General features: G+C 41.8%; 1 protein-coding gene across 10 annotated transcripts in view; it reads left to right on the top strand.

Moving 5' to 3' along the window:
* The window catches only part of GLIS1 (GLIS family zinc finger 1), a 192,635-nt gene extending 180,805 nt beyond the window's left edge, over nt 1-11,830 (top strand). For 5 of the 10 annotated variants that reach the window (XM_083846622.1, XM_083846627.1, XM_083846628.1 and 2 more), the window contains 3 exons: nt 1-185; nt 7,304-7,471; nt 10,577-11,824. In XM_083846622.1, the coding sequence (XP_083702748.1) occupies nt 1-185; nt 7,304-7,471; nt 10,577-10,713 (490 nt within the window). In that variant the 3' untranslated portion in view covers nt 10,714-11,824. Of the gene's footprint in view, nt 186-7,303; nt 7,472-10,576 lie in introns of all 10 variants that reach the window. The other 5 variants (XM_083846624.1, XM_083846623.1, XM_083846621.1 and 2 more) reach the window with 3 other exon arrangements.
* Nucleotides 11,831-18,818: the final 6,988 nt, after the last annotated feature.

Raw genomic sequence — 18,818 nt, 5'->3', positions numbered from 1 at the left:
GCTTGCTCCCAACATAATCTCTCCGCTTGTCAGCCCCCTGAAAGCATTAGTTCCACCTTCCCTATTGCAGAAGCACGGCTCTCCATCATCGCACAGCCAGTCACCGAATGGGCAGCAGTTTTCTGGAATACCAAATAAACCATACGCTCAATTTCAAAACCAGTCTGTACAGCAGGGATCTCAAGGTAACTCTTCCTTTCTATTTATTTATTTATTTATTTATTTATTTATTTATTTAATTTTAAAAGTTGTTAAGCTTTCCTGATTTGTAGTTGGGGAAAAAGAATTGATTTTAGTTTTTGCATTTTCTGCCAATATTGTTTTAAGGGACCGACAGCATTTCAATGAGAACTCCTATTTTAAGATTTTTTGTTTCATACAGAGTAACATTTTCAGACCGCTTCATACTGTGATATCATATCATACCAGGGAAAGCTATCACAACAGCTGATCCATTGCATTTATTCTTTTTTTTTTTAGAACATGACTTCAGAAAGGTCTCCTCACAAGAATGTGTTATGCCCCCAAATAACTCAGTGATTTAATGATCAAGTGAACTATTTAGCCCTGTCTCACTCCTTGATTGTCAGTAAGGATTGCTCTCCCAGCACAACTGGCTGTGCACTTCACCTGACTGATTAGCCAGCCTTCAGCCAGATTGGAGAGAGTGACCCTGGCAAAGGAAGAGTCATTTTTAGTTTGCTTGCTAAAATAGATGGGGTGAAGCACACTTGGCAATGCCCTGCTCTGTCCATTGGTGGTGCTGTACTAGACATGAACTTAGACAAAGAAAAATGATTTTGCTATTTAATATTTGGCAGTTTGGCTTATGTATGATATAATAATCTGCAAAGGCTCTTTGCATAACTATAGAGTGTCAGCATGTTTTGAGGACAGGAATGGGAACAGCTAAGCATCTACCCTACTGCTTAAGGTAAAACATTTTTTTGTTGTTCTGAGTTACCTAGCCTTTATAGTGGGGAACTTATTTTCCTATTCCACAGTTCTGCTGGGGGAACTAATTAATGTTTCTACATTTTTTTGAGGTACAAATTAGCAAGTGATATTATTATCACAGATTCTTCCAGTAACAGGAGCCTGCATACTTAAGAAATATGTCATATAATCCAGATGGTATGCTGCTTAAGCGTGGTGAATATTCACAATAAAGAAGTGTGCAAGACATCTGTCTGGTCGCAAGTATAACCAAGCATATAAGTTTATACAGGCAGATAACCAGTTTTTTGAAACTCACTTCACAGCTGTACTGTCATTTGTATAAGGTCATTTTTGGCTGGCGAAGTATCACATGTGATCAATTTACCAGTGCGTAAAATAGGTTTGCTTTCTCTGAATAAATTCTAAGGCTAGGTCTGAAACGCAGGATTTTAACACAAAGCCAATAAGCAATTCACAGCTGTAATGGGGTTCCGTATCCCAGCAGTTCCTTCTGCCCTTCAATCTCTGAGGACTATTTTTGATCTTTGGTTGGACTGCCTTAGTCTGAAAAGTTAAAGCAGATTATATTAAATGATTTGTGCCAAAGGAAAAACTAACTCAACCTGATGCTCAACAGATTACTCAATTTAAAAAGATTAACTCTGTGAGGGAAAAGTGGCAGATTTATGATAGCATATAATGATATATGATTATGTTACTATAATGAGCTAAATAACTACAAACCACAAGAGGAAAGTTTAGCAGCTCATTACTATGGCAGAAACAAATGCATAGACAGAACAAGTTTTGAACCACTTAAATAAATTGACTTTATTCCTTAAGAAAACCACATTTCCTTTTGAATGAATTGTTGCTTTCTAAGTGTTATGTCGTGTGGTTTTGAAAAAGCAATAATTTTCCACTTTGGCCAAATGTTGAAGTATTATTATAAATTCATTATGGAAATGGTCATTCAAAAATCAGTTTTGATTAGCAGCCTTTGAAATCAATTGATCTGTAACCTGTACTTAGCTATACTTGCTATAAGTCTTTTTTGACTTTCAGTTCATTAATAGCATGTTTTTCTAATGGAATCTGTAGTAATTTTGTAGTTCTGAATTTTTACTGAAAAAGGAGTACTCTATAAGCTTAACTGTGGAACTAGGCGCCTGTATAGAAGCATATAAATATTGTGGATCTGCAGGTTTTTTCAAGGCATCAAGCTTCACCAAGCTGGTAGCAGAAATATTGATAACGAAAGAATAATAAGCTGACATTATTTATATGTTTAAAGCTGGTAGTAGTAAGATCACATGGAAATTATTATATGCTGGAAGAATTTGGCAGGCGATAGAATCCTGTAGTTATTTATACCTGACGTGCTTTCTCCTCAGAAATTTTATGAAATTTGAAGAGCTTAGATTTATTTGTACATTCATGTAAATGCCATGACATAACAAGATGGCATTTAATAGACATATTCCAATTATTTGCTCATGACATCATTCATTTTAAAGCTCCTTCAAGTTTTCTAGGTTGTGCCTTAGAGAAACAGAGGCAGCCAGTGCACTGTGTGAAGTGGCTAACTGCAGCTTTTCTGCCACAAATTATTTCAAAGCAAAATTTTAGCTAAATGTTATGCTTGGAACTCAGTTTATTCCTTTATTAACTGTTATATTTCTACATCTACTGTACATAAAACATTTAATAGTGATCATTTAAACTGACAGGACATTTAGTAAATTCTTCACTTGAAAATTAACCTCAGAAAATTTGGTTTAAATCAAACAAACTGAAGGAAAATCTGAAATGCACGTGGAAAAAAAAATACTGGTGAAGCACTTGTTGCCAAATTGGTGCTACACTTTTGCTCTCCCAGAAGGAGCAGTGATGTTTGCACCAGACAAGCCTCCCTGCCTACTTCATATTTTAGCCACTGAGGAGACTTTGAAGAACTTGTAAAAAATATTCCATGTTTCTTTTTCACTAATCAACCGTATGTAGTTGCTAATTGAACCATTAGTTATGGGACTTTAATCATATCTTAGCTCCTAATATTTTCTGAGGTAGGTGGTGGGGGAGAAGTCAGGTAGAAGCAAAGCATTTCAGAAAACCTAAAGGAACCATAACTGAATTGGGACAGGAAAACAGGACTTACGAGAAGCCACTGAGGGAACTGGGGCTGTTTAGTCTGGAGAAAAAGAGGCCGAGGGGAGACCTCATCGCTCTCTACAGCTACCTGAAAGGCGGTTGCAGTGAGAATCATAGGATCATAGAGTGGTTTGGGTTGAGGAGGGTGTCGGTCTCTTCTCTCAGGTGATAAGTGATGAGACATGACAAAATAGTCTTAGGTTGTGCCATGGGAGGTTTAGATTGGATATTAGAAAGAATTTCTTTAAGAGGAGGGTGGTTAAGCATTGGAACAGGCTGCCTTGGGACGTGGTGGAATCCCCATCCCCAGAGGTATTGAAGAGAGGTGTGGACATGGCACTTGTGATGGGACTCGGTAGGAATGGTGGTGGTTGAACTTGATGATCGTAAAGGTCCTTTCCAAATCAAATGATTCTATGATTGTATAATGAAATGGAATGAACCTCTCCTTAATACTGCACATTTTAAAAACAGTAAGGTCTATCTTGTATTGCATATGTAAATCAACCACTGTATTGTCTGCAAGCATCAATTTCACTTCCTGTGGTTGTGTAACATGAATGAAATCTTATCTGGCAAGGGTACCAGTTGTTACAAAAGTCCCTGTGGTTGCTTTAACTCACATGGCCTTTCCATCTTGTCTAATGACTTTGGTTTTCAGGAACACTTAGCATTTCAACAAGCTGGCAATTTTCCCTTTTTATTAGTGTAAAAGTTGCCGGAGGCTCAGATCCTCTGAAGCAGACTAACTGGCCTCTTGAGTCATGCCAGGCTGTGGAGGGCCATCAGCAAAAGCCAATCAGCCTCATACCAAAAGAAACTCTCCAACTGTGCTGCTGAAACAGCGGGCAGGAGAATAGGAAGTATAGAAAAAGTCATGAAGAAAATCTTACTGACATAGCAACTCACTGCTCCTGCTATCATACAGCCTGGAGATACGCCAGCTTCAGTCATTCCAAGACTGATTTCCACCTTTCAGGATTGACATTCAACTAGTTATATATTCAAATAAAGCTTTTAATTCTGCAAGCACAAGTCTTCCTACCCAAGTGTTGTTTCATCCCCAGTTTAAGTGCAGGGACAGTTTCAGACAGACCACTCTTCCGGTAGCCATCACTCCTTTTCTGATGCACGCATGGAATGCCTTCCGTAAAGCCTCCACCCCGTTCTTTATAGGGTCCTACTGATTTATCATTTCTATGAAGCTGATGAAAAAGGAAGTAAACTTTTATTATACTGCTGAGGTCCAAAGGGTTAGAAGTCGCATTTTTAAGAGTCATGGTGTGCTTTACTTGACCAATATTCTTTCTGCAACCTTTCCCTTCCTAAAGCTGTCCTTTTCCTCTAGTTTGCTGCCGTTATCACATCTGCAGGCACATTAGGGCAAGAATGGTACATTTCTCAATATTTTCTTTGGGAAGCACTTTTCAGGAATTTGAGCACATACAACAGTATAATAACAGTAATATTTTCCTACATCGTGCCTCTTCACTGGACAGTTCTAGTAATACTTTTTGCACTGCCTTTTCAGATTATCACTCAGTGATGCTGATGGATAGACACTGCAATCGAAAAGAGAATTTGATTGCTTATGGCAGGTCTTCCCCAGACTTCTGATTCGGAGGCAGACAACTGCCTCAAACATTTTTTCCTGAGCAGCTAGAGAGTGTAATTTTAAATAGAAAGAAACCTTTACCTATAGGTCTTGAGCAAATCCTGGAACCACCTAGTTTCAATCCAGTTCTGTCATGCTTGGCTGTTCTTGGATATTCTAAGCCACTGTGCCAGCACTGCAGATCATAAACGTTTTAATTGATTTAACAAAGACAAGCTAGGAAGCATGACGAAAGGGCAGCAATTACAGAGACAGAGAAAATACACATCATGCCTTCCCCAGAAGTGATGTGTATAGCAGACATTCTGGAAAAGGGTCTTTTTTTTTTTCCCCTCTAGCAATGCATATAAGTGCTCTCTGCAACCAGCTATACCTCATCTGAAGCCAAGTGTCTCATTTTTTTCACTGCTCATCGCAAAAGGATATGTTTTTAGAAGGCTTACAGCAAGGAGTTCATGTTTTGTAAACAGAAAAGTCAGGGTAATTATCAAAAGCCAATCAATAAAGCACTGTACCTAAAACCACATCAGAAGATGGCTTTGCTACGTCTCCTAAGAGCTTCTTGCTTTTCTGAGCCAGACTCTCCAGTCAGTAAATAGAGGTGGCTGACTATTTACTCTGAGGAAAGACATGCATCATTTAATACTCTGCTTTCCAAATTTCTGGGCCACCTTCTGCATAGCAGCAAAAACGGACTGCTTCAGTACAGTGTGCTTAGTGTCTTTATCTAATATAGTCATCCATTAGTACTTCACCAATCATGGATATCAACAATTTTTTAATTTTTTTTTTGTGGTGGAGGATCACAGGTTTTCAAGAAATGAATCATCTAATCCTCGCACATACTGCCAAAACACATATTAAACTGTGAAACTTCAGAGCAAATCTTTCACCACTGGATGAGTTCATTGCATTTCTACTAAAGAATTGCCTCACTTAGCCTTATTTATTACTGTCATAGAAAAACATGACCAGAATTCAGACAGGCCCTGAACTCTGCCTGATGTTATCTACTTGATCAAACTTTGGTAGTAAAAGGAAAAGGTAGAAAAAGGGAGGAGATCTTTCCTAACAGGAAAAAAAAAAACCAACAATTTATACACTGCATGATTTGTAGGGGACAAATTCCACTCCGTACAGTACCTAGGCACCCTGGTGACAGGGACAGGCATTATTACATTTCTAAGCAAACTAAATAGCTGCACAACTGGCCCGGCAAACCTGGTCTTGTGCTGGTGAGTGGAGCAGTGCTGACTCCTGTCAGCTGCAGAGCTGGCTGTGGCTCTGACTGAACTGCCTGAAGCTTTTGCAGTTGTTCTTCAGGAAGCGTTTCAGTCTAACTGAAGAAGACTGGGGAAGAAAGATAACAGTCCTTGGTTTTTGTGGCAATTTGGGAAAAATCCTGATGGCATATTCTAGACTTTAAGCCTGACTTGGTTGACTTTAGTCACCTATAAGGGAAGGATAATAATTTCAGAAGGGACTTTAGGAGAAGATAGGAAAAGAGAGAGTTAATCTCAATGTGCGATTAGTGTGCATCGCATCTGGAGTCAGGAAGAGGCTACTGGGGCAGGAGGAACGAGGAGAATTAAATCAGACCATGTTTGGTATAAATGTTGTGGCATGCTTTGAGGTCATCCTTATGGGAGCAAATAACATCATCTTTTAAGATGTTGGCACAAACTTGCAAGTTGTAAAATTCCTTCCTCAGCAATTAATTTGTCCTTTACTACTAAATATCTTCTTTGTTGTGTGCAATTCATTCACAATGTCTGCAAGCAAAAACAAAACTACTGAGCCACTAGAAATACATATAAAAATATATAAAAGCAGGAGATGAAAATTCAGGGTACAAAAGTCACATGCCCCAAACGCAGAATGACTGAAGCAGCCAGAGACCCTGCAGATTTATCTTGGCACTTTGCAGAAGCAAGAAGCAAGTAATCTCTAACTGAGCCCTAAGTCTTCACCTGATGGCCACTGGGAGACAGACCTGCACCTCTAGTTCAGTTCTACTTGCAGACCGTGGCCCTCTGTGTTCACTGAAGAGTTTTCACTTGAAATAAGAGCAGTCTGAGAAAGGAGGGGTTTAAGGTATTCTTAAAGGTATTTGGAAGAAAAAGTGCTGTCTCCAGCAGTGCATAATGCACCTTGGATGAGAAAAGACTTTACTCTGCTGCAAATAGAGCAGTGTTATTCATTTAAATATTGCATTATTGTATTAAAATTAAAAGTAATTCATTATAGAAGCGTTCCCTTAGGGGCTGAGCTTCCTGGACCTGATCCAGTGAAGTACTTACTACTTCTCTTTGAACACAAGTGGGCTGTTGACTTCATTCATCCATTCTGTCCTATTGCTTGAAATAAAGCACATCCTTAAGATTTTTGCTTGATGGGGATTACAGTCCACAGCACCTTGTGGGACTAAGTCTGATGTAGCTTTTCTATTATTGCGCCTTATAGAATAGCATGATCATTTTTCCATAGTTAAAACTGAGGAACTGAAGAAACCCCACAATAGTAATGAAATACCGTGACAGAAATGGAGCTAATACCATTGCAGCAGTGTTAAAATGTGTATGCAATATCTGTTTTCAGGTTACCAAGGCAGCTTTCACTCAATACAAAACTGTTTCCACTACGGAGACTGCTACAGAACAATGGACCAGTCTGTCACCAGCGATGTGCTAACAGGGGAATCCCATTGCTTCAATCCTCTGAGACAGAATGGCTATCACATACTCAATGCACCTTTAGCTTCAACAGGTAATTTTTTTCTGCCTATAAAGAATTACCCATATATTTTTAGCAGGAGGGGAAGAGAACATATTTTAAAGTCAGTACTATTAGAAAAATATGTTTGCACTAGAAACTAAGTCACTGCAATTCATCTGACTCTATAAAAATCCCACTAGGAAAGCAAATTTTTCTTTAATCCAATATTGGTTTGACAGACAAATTCTCCTTTCATTATGCTGGATATTACAGGGAACGCACAGCTTCAGGAGAGCTGACAAACAAGACATTTCTCACATTCGTTATGTGGGGTGTTCATAGTAGAAGTCTTCACATATGCTCAGGCAGGCTTTTATGACCAGACTGTAGTTGAGAAGATAGCAAAATTCTGAAGAAAATAGCAGCTGGAGCTTCATGTCCAGCTAAGAATAAATGGATGGCTTTGCTTTACAATACTGATGTTTACAAAATGGAAAGACACTGCTTTGGGAAATTTGGCTAAAAATATTACTTAGTTCCATTTTGTTTGGAAGTTCCTTTTTATTTGTGCTGCTCATTGTGTGTGCTGTGCACATTCATTGACGTTGTATTTCCCTGTTCAGCTACATATTTGCATAGTGTAAAATTTTCAATAAGTTACAATAGCTAGAAGACTACAGTACTTCAATATGTAGGCATTCATTTTTATAAAGCATTTTTTCTACTTTTAAAACCACAATTAAGAGTTGACAGAATTACTGAAATCAAACAAAATGTGAGTATTGTCAGGGCCATGAAATAGTATCATTTACCCCAATCTTTACTTACATATCTTCAAAAATTTTTCATGTTTGAATTCAGGAGGGCATCTCAGCTAAGGACGATACTGAAAACATATGTTTAAATGCTTTTTGAAATGGGGTCTGAGTCAGACCACAAAATTAGAGTTGACTTTCCTGTTTGTTTTGTATTAAAGGAGACTCTGTTCAGAGAGAGCATGCATGCATTTGTCTGGTGTTCCGTACTAGAAAGTGTATGCATCAGTGACTAGCACAAGGGAAAAGTTTAAGATGAAGTTTCAAGTTCAACTTTGAATTCTTTTGTGTTATTCATAAGTTTGATGTTACTAAAACATAGTTTTTTTTTCATGTTAACATCAAATTTCAAGTTTAGATTGACAGACTGCAATATTTAAAGAACAGACTAAATAAACTTTCCAAAAGAAATTGTAGGAGCAAAGAATAATACTATGGCAAGACACCAACTTCAACAACAGTTGATTTTTCTGTCTGGGGCTAAACTATTATGAAATGTTTCTGTGTAATATTTTTGTTTTTAGAGTGGTTATTGAGGTATGCAAATACTTAGAGGCTGAAACACACATATATATATATGTGAAATATATAAATCTTATCTCATAATTTTGTGTGTCAAAAAGAACCATTGAGGTTGGCAAGATTCATCAAGGCTATGTATTAATTTTTTTCAGGCTTTTATAGCACCATTAATATTAAATGAGTTCTCATCTCACAGGAATGCCAAATGTGACTGGCAAACAGCTGTTCCATGAATCACATTAACAGTCAATAAATTTTTATTTTCTGTTCAGGACTTTGGATAGTTTACTCTATCTGGAATCTAATAATGATTTCTGGGGTGTATGCTTATCTTGGGTTTTGTCCATCTGCGGTTGTGCATCCACCCTGTGTACAGGCTCATCAAATAGAAATTAGCATAGCGTAAACACTCACAAAGCTTATCAAAATACCAGTCGCTCCACTTGGACTGACACCCAGCACAGGGCAGATAAACAGGCTAACTTTGTCTTTCGGGGACTTTGGCCATATGCTGCATGCCAGAATTCTGCAAACAGCAGAATTTGACCCGTAAACTAACAGTAAATGAGTACGTCGTAGGAAAATGCAGAACTATAAAATAAGTAGAGAATTTTGTCTCTAATAATAAAACCAGACCCAATAGTAAGCTACCTGTCATTAAGTTCCGAGGACCAACCTGACAGGCCTCCAACACTGCCTTTCCCAGCAGTGCCACCCAGCTCGGAGGCCTCACCTAAAAGCCTGGAGCAGTTAGGTTCTGCCACGCCTAGGCGCACACGTGTGCAGCGTTAGGCAGGCTGAAGAGATGAGAAACACTGAACAGAAGGAGCAGCCTCATTTTCTAGAGGGGGAGATCCTAACAAGAAGGATCTTAACAAGAGAGATCTTAACAAGAAGGATCTTGCTCCGTGTGTTGTCTCAGCTGACTTCATGCTGCTGATGATCATTGAAATTGTGCTAGGTGGGCTCTGTGGGCTGGGCGCAGGGGTCAGAACCCTGTGCCGAAGCTCATCCAGACACTTTCTTAAAGACCCAACCCAAAGCAGGTGGTACAGGCAAACCTGTTCCTTACCACAGGGGTGCTCAGCTCGGGGTGGGTTACAACACCTGTGGAGGGTTTTCACTGTGAAAGGAGAAGGACAGAGAAACTCCTCCCCACCACAGTGGCTTTCTGGTAGCCTGGTAAGCACAAGCCATCTCAGACAGGTGAGGAGCCAGCAGCCTGGTGAGCTTTGGTGGGCTGAGGACAAAATGGTGCACAGCTCCTTTCACTCGTCCTGACCCAACCAGGTTGGCCTGACCCAACCTAGACACCGCTTCCCCATGCTCGTCCAGACCTTGCCTCTGCAGTATGGAGGGATACAACAAATGTAGGATCCAAATTTCTCCAGGACCTTAAGCCTAAGAGCAGCTGGGAGACACATGGAACATTTTCGTAAGTGCTATTAAAAAGAAAAACATACAAAACAAGAGGACTACATCACTTTTAGCTCACACTTACTAGGATCCTTGCCCATTCATTGTTTAGACATCCTATTCAGATAATAACTGTAAAGTCCCAGGGGAGTCATGCTCCGATACTTGCACTTCACTTGCAAATGGGTAGCCGTCCGCAGAAATGAATGGGAGCCTCATACACTATGACACAAATGCCCGTGGAGATTAGTTTGTGTATCTCCTGGGTAAGGCTTTGATGGTAAATCCTATTGTCTTGTCATTAGCACTGTGCCGTGCTGCATAATCCCAGGCCTCAAACTATGTTTCCTTCCTTATATGTACTGCTATTAAATCATGTCCATACAACTTGTCACGCTTGCAGGCTATGAGGCAATCTCTGAAGCTCAGTGTGCGTCTGAAGACATGGTGTCCAACGGAACTGACGAGAACGGATTTTTCCAGAACAGCGCCTTTGATCACTGCTTGAATCACATTCCTCCCATCTATACAGATACCTAAGAGCAGTGCTGACCTTCCTTCCTTTATTATACCTATAACTGTGTATGTAATAACAAAGGTGTTGCTCAAGTACTTTTATTTAGTCTGTATCCCTATATGTGCTCATTTAAATAAACACCTCACATTTACCAAACCATTTTATACATGAATAGTCTGTATAAGATAATATTGGAACCTGTTCCTTTGCTGTGGCACTTTGAAATTCATGCTTTAAGGGAATGAGGAGCATTTCAAGCAGCTTGTTTTGTAAGTTCTCTCCATAAAGTGTAAATGTAAGTTATATAATAAACTTGTAAAGATTTTTTTTTTCCTGAAAAGTATGTTTCAGTTTGAGAATGTTGGTCCCTTTAACCAGTTTTCAGTTAACTCATTGGTCAATTCTTTTCTCTTCTTCTTTTTTTTTTTTATTAACTAAAAGGATTTTTTTTTAATCACAGACCTCATGTATATAAAAATCTTTTGCTCGGCTGGTTTTATATTTTCAGTTTTACAAGAAAGCATTAAAAACTGGAAACAAGTCTACTGTCATTTCTTACAATCATTGGTCTGCCTGATAAATCCTAATATCACATTCTTAACATGCCCGACAGTGATGTAGACCAAGCAGCAACATTTCAGCAAGTGTAAATTAAAGCAGCTCAGGTGTACATGGGGAAAACCAAGGGGCCTGCAGAATCCCAGAGAAAGGGCCAGAAGCTGCCCATGCCGGGAGCACAGCAGCCCGAGGCAGCTGTCCTGTGCCCGTCGGAGCCAGGGGAGCTCACCTGAAATGCTGCTGATGCCCAACACATTCCTCACCACCAGGCAAATCTTCACAGGTACCACCACCAATTCCCAGACTGAGAATTAGTTCCTTTCTGGCAAATACCCTTCACCTGCAGCTCACAGTTACCTGAGCTACTGTGGGGCACCACGGAAAAGCTCACACTGGGTCAAAACCTCCCAGTGACCGAGGATGGTGATTCTCCTCCTTCGCTCTCTCCTCCCCACTACCAGGATCTGCTTGGCAGCCCCGTGCTTGTGCAGTGCTGTCGAGGCCCTTCCCTCGTGCCAGGCATGCCAGTGCTAAGCCCCATCCCTTTGGTTTTCAGGCCTGTAAACCAACTAGCTGCTCCCCAGAGGAACAGCCTACACCAAGGAGTGGCTGCTAGAAGATGGCATGCCCCCCAAAAGGACCGGCAGAAAAATGTCAAGCACCTGGCTTCAGCAAAACAGTAAATTCCATGGGGGAAAAAAAGCTAAATTTGGTGGCATGTTAAGAAAATACCACATTTTGCAGCTGCGTAATCAGAATCCACTGAGCAGCCCCCGAGCTGAATGGGGTGATTCTTTGGCAGCACTTGCAGGAGTGGTGTTAGCAGGTCCACAGGACTGCTGTTCTCCGTACAGTCACAAAGATATACAACCACAGTGAATATATATATATTTTAAAGCACAATTTGGTGGCAACGTGTGAACCCAGCAGCCAAAGTACTGGGGAAATGCAGTAGCAGTGTGAAACCAGAGGTCTCCAATGCCCCAGCCACTCTGAGTGTCCTTTGCAGCCCCACCATGGGCTGCTGGCTGGAACTCTTGGCAGTTCCTAGCTTTAGCAAACATTTTGTAAGGAATCAGAAGGGTACCGTGAGAGTGTCCCAGGCCTGCAGACAACCCTCAGGCAGCAACTTTCGAGGTGACCAAGACCCTGCCCTCCGCAAGAGTGTTAGCTCCAAGACCAGCCCTCAGCCTTTGGCCCCCAGCTCCCTGCCTATGTTGGGCACTTTGCAAACCCTTGCAAAGCAGTGCCAGGGTGGCAGCTGAGGAGAAATAAGAGAAAAGAAACACAAAAATGACACTGAAGGAGCACAACCAACATTAAAGGCCCAGAAATGCGGGATGCAGCTCAGGTCCAGCATGGCACCTGGTGGCTCAGGAATCCTCTCCCACACGAGCATCGAGCACCCAGGTGCTACTGCACCTCTCCCCAGCCAAAACGACCTCTGCAAATTAGGGAAAAACCCTGGATGCCATCTTATAGCAGCACGTGTAGCACCAGGGCTGGTTTGTGCCAACCACAAAGCCTACATGGATGCATTTTACTTGTTTCCCCAGCACCTGGTTGCACCTTGTTAGTGTACGTGAGGGTGCCTCTGTGCCCAATTTAGCTTTCTGTCCTCAAGAAATTTGAATGAAACTTAGACATTCAGGAAGCTTTAGAGTTAGTCACTAGAGAACAAGGTGCATAGGGGAACCTTTTGTAAACAGTTCCTCAAGATCTCTGGCCCTCAAGGACGCCCTGTCCCAGCTGCAAACCCATGAGCTGTGGCTGCCCTGCCTGCCACAAGCCATCCCTGGCAGCACTGACTCACCATTGCTCTCCTGGAATTAGATGTAAAAAGGCTCCAGTTTATGCTTTAAGCCTCTGCACACAGCTTTGCTTCCGGTACCTGCCACATTTGGCTGTCTGTCCCGTTCCCTGCCTACTCAGATGCATCAGCTTTTTTCGTCCCAGACATAAGCAGCCCAAAGTCTTCCCCTGCCATGTTAAGAAGTGGGGCAGGTAATAATAACTTAATGACTGCCCAGCAGTACAAACTCCAGAGCTTTCAAAGGAGGGCTTAGAAAAATCATATCCAGAGCCCAAGAAAGCTGTAATGGCTGATACAGAAATCAAAATCATTCCCATGTTCCAATTAGTTGGAGACATTAAAATGAAATCGTGCCTTAAAAACATGATTAATCTCATTTCCTAAAAATTAAAGAAATCCTTCTAAAACTGACATTTTAAAGTTAAAAATACAAACCAACCAAACCTAAACATATTTGATCAATTACAAAAATATTTATGTCACAACAACCACGCTGTTCAAAACCACACAATGATTCACAAAGGTCTGGGAAACTTAAAGCGTAGCAGCTGGAGTGATGATTTAATTCCAGAATCTGTGTGAATCAGGTTTTCTGTAAATTAAAAGGATAGATTCAGAGAAATGCAAAGGCACTCATTTGAGTCCGTATGGTTTGGAAAGTTATCCATAATAAAACCATTAAAATACACAATAGCACAAGTTAATGGTTACTCGTGTGCTTGTGTACTTCATTATTTCCTTTTATTACATGTAAGTAGGGAAGTATCTCATGTAAGCTTTTCCTAAAGACACAAAGAAACCTTTCAATGGAATTTATTGCTTGGCAAGTTCCTCGTTGTGGTGCTGTAAAAACCCCACCAACTAATACGTATAATAACTGGAGTTAGGCTTCATAATAGTAGAAAATTATTACTCTGTGGAATTAAAATGGAACTGCTGGTTCCAGTAGACTGTCAGATACTTTTTCAATCTAGGCAACAGAATTCAAATAATAAATTACAGCACTAATTTATAAATAGCTACAAATCATTTCCCCAGTGAATGAAAACCCCATTTACCCCGTGCATGCACGCTGCGTGTGTGCAGTACGCTTTAGGAATGACTGAAATAAGATGACCTTCAGTGGCCAAGCAAGCTGGGAGAGAGAAAATGAATTTCAAGTTCATACTGAAGCAGCTAAAGAGCTTCCTTGCACTTTCCACCAGCTGGGATGCGAGCCAAACATTCAGCAGGACCACTACATTTTTAATATAATCAAGCTCAAGCTTTTCATTATATAGAAAACCAAACGCTTACTCTTTTCCTGTTTACTAGCTGTGATACTTCACAAGCTGTAGAAGTTATCTTCCTTTCAGTGCTGCAGAGGTGCCTTTGCAAGTGAGCATGAGACGTACAGATGTGGCATATCCCAACAAAATAACATTATTCCAGAATTTTGGTGTGCCAGCATGACACAGGAGTGTGCGACACCAAAGCCTCAGGTCTGCAGAAGGAAAAGTTACAGCCTGTGGCACGTATCAGACATGCCCCCACGGAAAGAGAAGAGTCAGTGAGTACCTTTTCAAATCACATTTTCTAGTTAGGTACAGAGCAAACAGCAGGGACAGCTGCTGCTTGTGGAAAGGCTTCCTTGCTTCTGGGACTGTCCTTTCAGTTGGGTACATTTTCTAAACGGTAAAGGTCCAAAACACCAAGTTCCAGAGTACATTAAGAGCACCAATTTGATACTGCAATAGATGTCAGTTATGCAAGCAGTGCAGAAAAGAACACGGTTCTTAAAACAACAACCAAGGATGTGAAAATAAACAGTGACTGTAAATTGAATTTAAATTGCCTAAGAGTAAAATATTTCAATGGTTCTTGTGCTGATCTTATTAAAACCTTTATCAGTGTGGTTCACTTCTCCAACAATGTGCTTGTATTAAATTAGAAGTTCAGCGCAACAGAAGATGTAAAAAATAGCCAGCCTGTACCATTTAATTCTCTGACAGTAAAAAAAATCCACTGGAATATTCCCTCCTGAGATAAGCCCTTTTGCAATCAGCAGTTACACTAAAAGCTCCTCTCCGCTTAAATTTCAAACAAACTGCAAGCTCTCTTAAGTGATTTGGAAGTCAGTAGAAAAAGAGCTGCAGCCTGCTACGTTGTGAAAGCCCAGCAAGGTTGCAGACCGTGGCTTGGGGGGGGCTGTCAGCTGCGCACAGCTGCAAAACCGGCCAAACCCTGGTAGGCATTTTTCTTTAGTGTCTAAACCATAGAGATCCCCAATCTAGCTAAAGCTCTGATGAGATTGACCTTTCTACCTGTGTTCTACTCAGATGAAAAGAAGTTTGTCCGTTCCTTTGGCAAAAAAGATTTCTGTAGTGGTGGTGAAGCCAGAAAAAAGTCAAATAATTCTTCTGCACTAACACGGATTTTCTGGCCGGAGCCAGCAACTCTCACTCAGGACCAAGTGAACCAACTTTAAAAGTGTATTTCTGGCCCTGTGTTATACAGAAGTTCTCTTCAATTAATCAAGGACACCAAGAAAAGCATGATGTTAATTTCAGAACTTTTACTACCCTTGGCCTGCTTGATTTCAAAGGGTTTTTCCCTTCCCTCTTTGAGAGACCACATCTCCATGCCCTCGCACTGTGCCCGGGTGCAGGGCAGGGGACCAGGACTGGCCACAGGGCCCAGGGATGATACAGGGACATGGGAGGAAATGGGGAGACACTGGCCAGGGACTGGGCTAGGGAGGGAGTGGATTAAGTTGGGTTACTGGAGGCCCAGCCCCACGTTTCTGTGCTTTCAGCCTTCCCTTGCTCCAGGAGGGCAGCGTAACTCCCCCTTCCCGTGGCAATGGCAGCCAAGGGAGCCCCTGGACAGCTCTGCCCCTCCCAGCGCCTGAGCTCACACACCAGCTTCATGATTTTCCTCTTAAATAAGGGATGGCTTCATTTCACCCTGCTCCAGGCATCTGGGAGTTGCCAGACCAGCACCTTGGCTTCCCTTATGGCAGTGGGAAGGGAAAGGTGCCGCCCAAGGGGAAGTCCGTCCATGGCAGGAAGGCGCGAGGAGCCACTGATGGACATCAAAATCCAGACAGCGTAAATCCCTTGCAGCACATCTCCTGCAACAAAGAAAGCTGAGCCTGTGCTTTGCCAGTGTCCTACATGCCTTCCCAAGCACCCAGTGCTCCTCTGCAAAACATCACAGCCCCAGCAGTGATCTGCATCACCTCTCTGGGCAAAATTAGGGACCCCCGGTACCGAGGGATATCCCTCTGAATGAGAGTTTGCACTGAGTATAACCCAAAGACATATATCATGGAATTATAACAGGCTGAGGGGCTGATTTTTCAAAGGTGTCTGAAGACATGAAAATGAAAAAGGGCATTAGGAGGGATTTTTTTTAGAGCTGTCTTAATTGCTTTAATTTCACCTCCAGGATTTTGTTTCCTCCTGAAAATCCTCTTAGATGCCTATTTGCATCTTTCAGGCACATTGTGCAAATCTGGGCTATATAGCATAATGAGTTTTCTTTCCTATCTCTTTGGGTCGAGAACCACACATTTGTCTATGGAATTCTCTGTGGAGCTGAAATCCGTTAGGATTATAAATATAGCCTGAGCTGGGAACAGGCACTGGAAACTGCCATGAAGCCCATGTACAGAAAACAGTGATTCTAGTCACACAAGATACCTGATATAGCTGGCAGAAAGGCAAAGCTAAACAAATGCAGGTTTACTTTTTACTATTTAAAGAATAAAATATTCAACTTGAGTTCCATTAACACCTGTCAGGATTTTGGTACATACTCAAATCCACATTTCTAATTTTACTGCTAAATAATCCCAAACTTGGCAGCTGGAAGGTAAAGCAAAATACCCAAGCTAAACATCTGAAGCGAATTGTAGCTCTCTGGAAGAGCCCTTCTGCTGTATAAATGAAGGTCATATGTATAAATGATTAGAAGCTTAAGGAAGTATGTCTTCTGCTTCTCTAAATTGATAACACACACATATTGCATTAATATTCCCACATCAATTATTGGACATGTTCCCCGCTGTAAGAAAAATGGTAATTTTTAAAATAATCCCTTGGAATAATATTCTTACACTAGCACAATTAACTCTTGCCATGCGCAGAGAAAAGAGGTTGATTTGATAATCTACATCCCAGAAAAGCATCACAGTGCCTCAGCCCCCGGAGGTGGTGCCGCCTGGGTGCACCCTAGTTCTGGAGGCTTTGGGGGCTGGAAAAGGAAGGAGTCCTCCTTTCCCTGGTGGGGATGTACCAGAGGTGAAAGGTCCCAGTGGGAACATGTCAGGGGGAAGGAACCCAAATATGTTGGATTTGGTGTTAGGGCAACGACAGCCAGGCTGATGACGAGGTCCCAGCGCAGCAGCAGTCCCCAGGTGCCCAGGTTTTTGCCCAGAAGGACGCGGGTGCAGGGCGCGCTGCCCAAACCCTGTCCCAGGACTCACCGCCCAAGTCAGGGGAGGGTCAGGGAAGCCACCACCGCAGCCCTCGCCCCTTTGGCTGCCGCTCGGTCACGCTTGCCAGAAAGAACTTATTCCTAGGGCTCATAAAAATACTTCTCAAACACATTTTTTCCTCTTCAAAGCGCACCAGATTTCAGTGAATACCAAGTATTTTCCATAAATGTTCCTAGGCTAAAATACACCTGGAGCGACCTACAGGGGCTCCTTGCAGGCTGTTGTCTCTGGCGTGCTTCGTGGCCAGGCTCCCCCGCTTCAGGTGGCGATGGTCTCACAGGTGCGGGACAGCCCAGCTCTGGTGCTCGGCGCAGGAGGACAGAAGAGTCACCAATTTATCACGGCTGATGCTGAGCACAGCAACAACAATGAAAGCATTTTAGTTTTTAATTTACTCTTACATTGCATTTATTACTTTTGACAGATCCCTTTATTTTCTGCTTTTTATTAGCAGACATAAAGTTAGGCTTTTTTTTTTTTTTTTTTTTTTTTATCAAGGACAGAAGTCATGAAAAAGAGGGGGAAAAAATGACAATTCCTTCAAATGACAAACATTTTGTATTCTTCATTTTTGTCAAGCATGAGGTTGCAGATGGCAGCCATGGACAAATCTAAGTGCCGGTTCCCAATTCTGCAAGACCGCAGCCACAGATGCCCCATTTTCCTGCCCCAGCGGCTATAGGTGTGTGCACACTGGGAGATGTAGAGAAGAGCTATTGCCTGTCCACTGCACACCCCTGCCCTGCACATTTCCAGCTGGCAGTCCCAGACGTCTCTGATATTTCTCTTTTCTCACAAGAGGGAGCTCCGGCTCTGAAATAACAGTATGAGATGTCCTGCCCAGGCCCCGCTGCCCATCTCTTGTCCAGGGCCAGGCTTACGGGGCTCTCTTTGCAGTTAAAAACCCAGCAAAAAGAGCTTGACTCTCGGCATGAATTTAAATTATCAAAAAGTTGCCACTGCTTTTCCAGAGATTTTCCAAGCAGATCTGATGCTTTTTAAACTGTGTCAGGGAGAGAAGCAATTGCCTATTTTTTTTCCCCCCTCAAAAATCAAATGTCATTATGGCCAAGCAATGAACGCCGATCAGTCAGAAGTAATAAAAGGGCCGAGGAATTAAGCAACAAGGCCAGTAAGGACACCGATAATCCTTACAATGTCTGTTATTAGTATTTTTCTGATGTGAAGACCTCCCAGCAAATCCCAGATGAAGTAACAGTGCACAGACTGTTTGCTTGACCCCCCTTTATTAAGGTCCATCCTGAGCCTCTTGCTCA

This window comes from Anser anser (genome assembly GCF_964211835.1).
Source record: "Anser anser genome assembly, chromosome: 8".
In the NCBI taxonomy this organism is placed as follows: domain Eukaryota; kingdom Metazoa; phylum Chordata; class Aves; order Anseriformes; family Anatidae; genus Anser; species Anser anser.
This window is presented reverse-complemented; position numbering and strand designations above follow the sequence as displayed.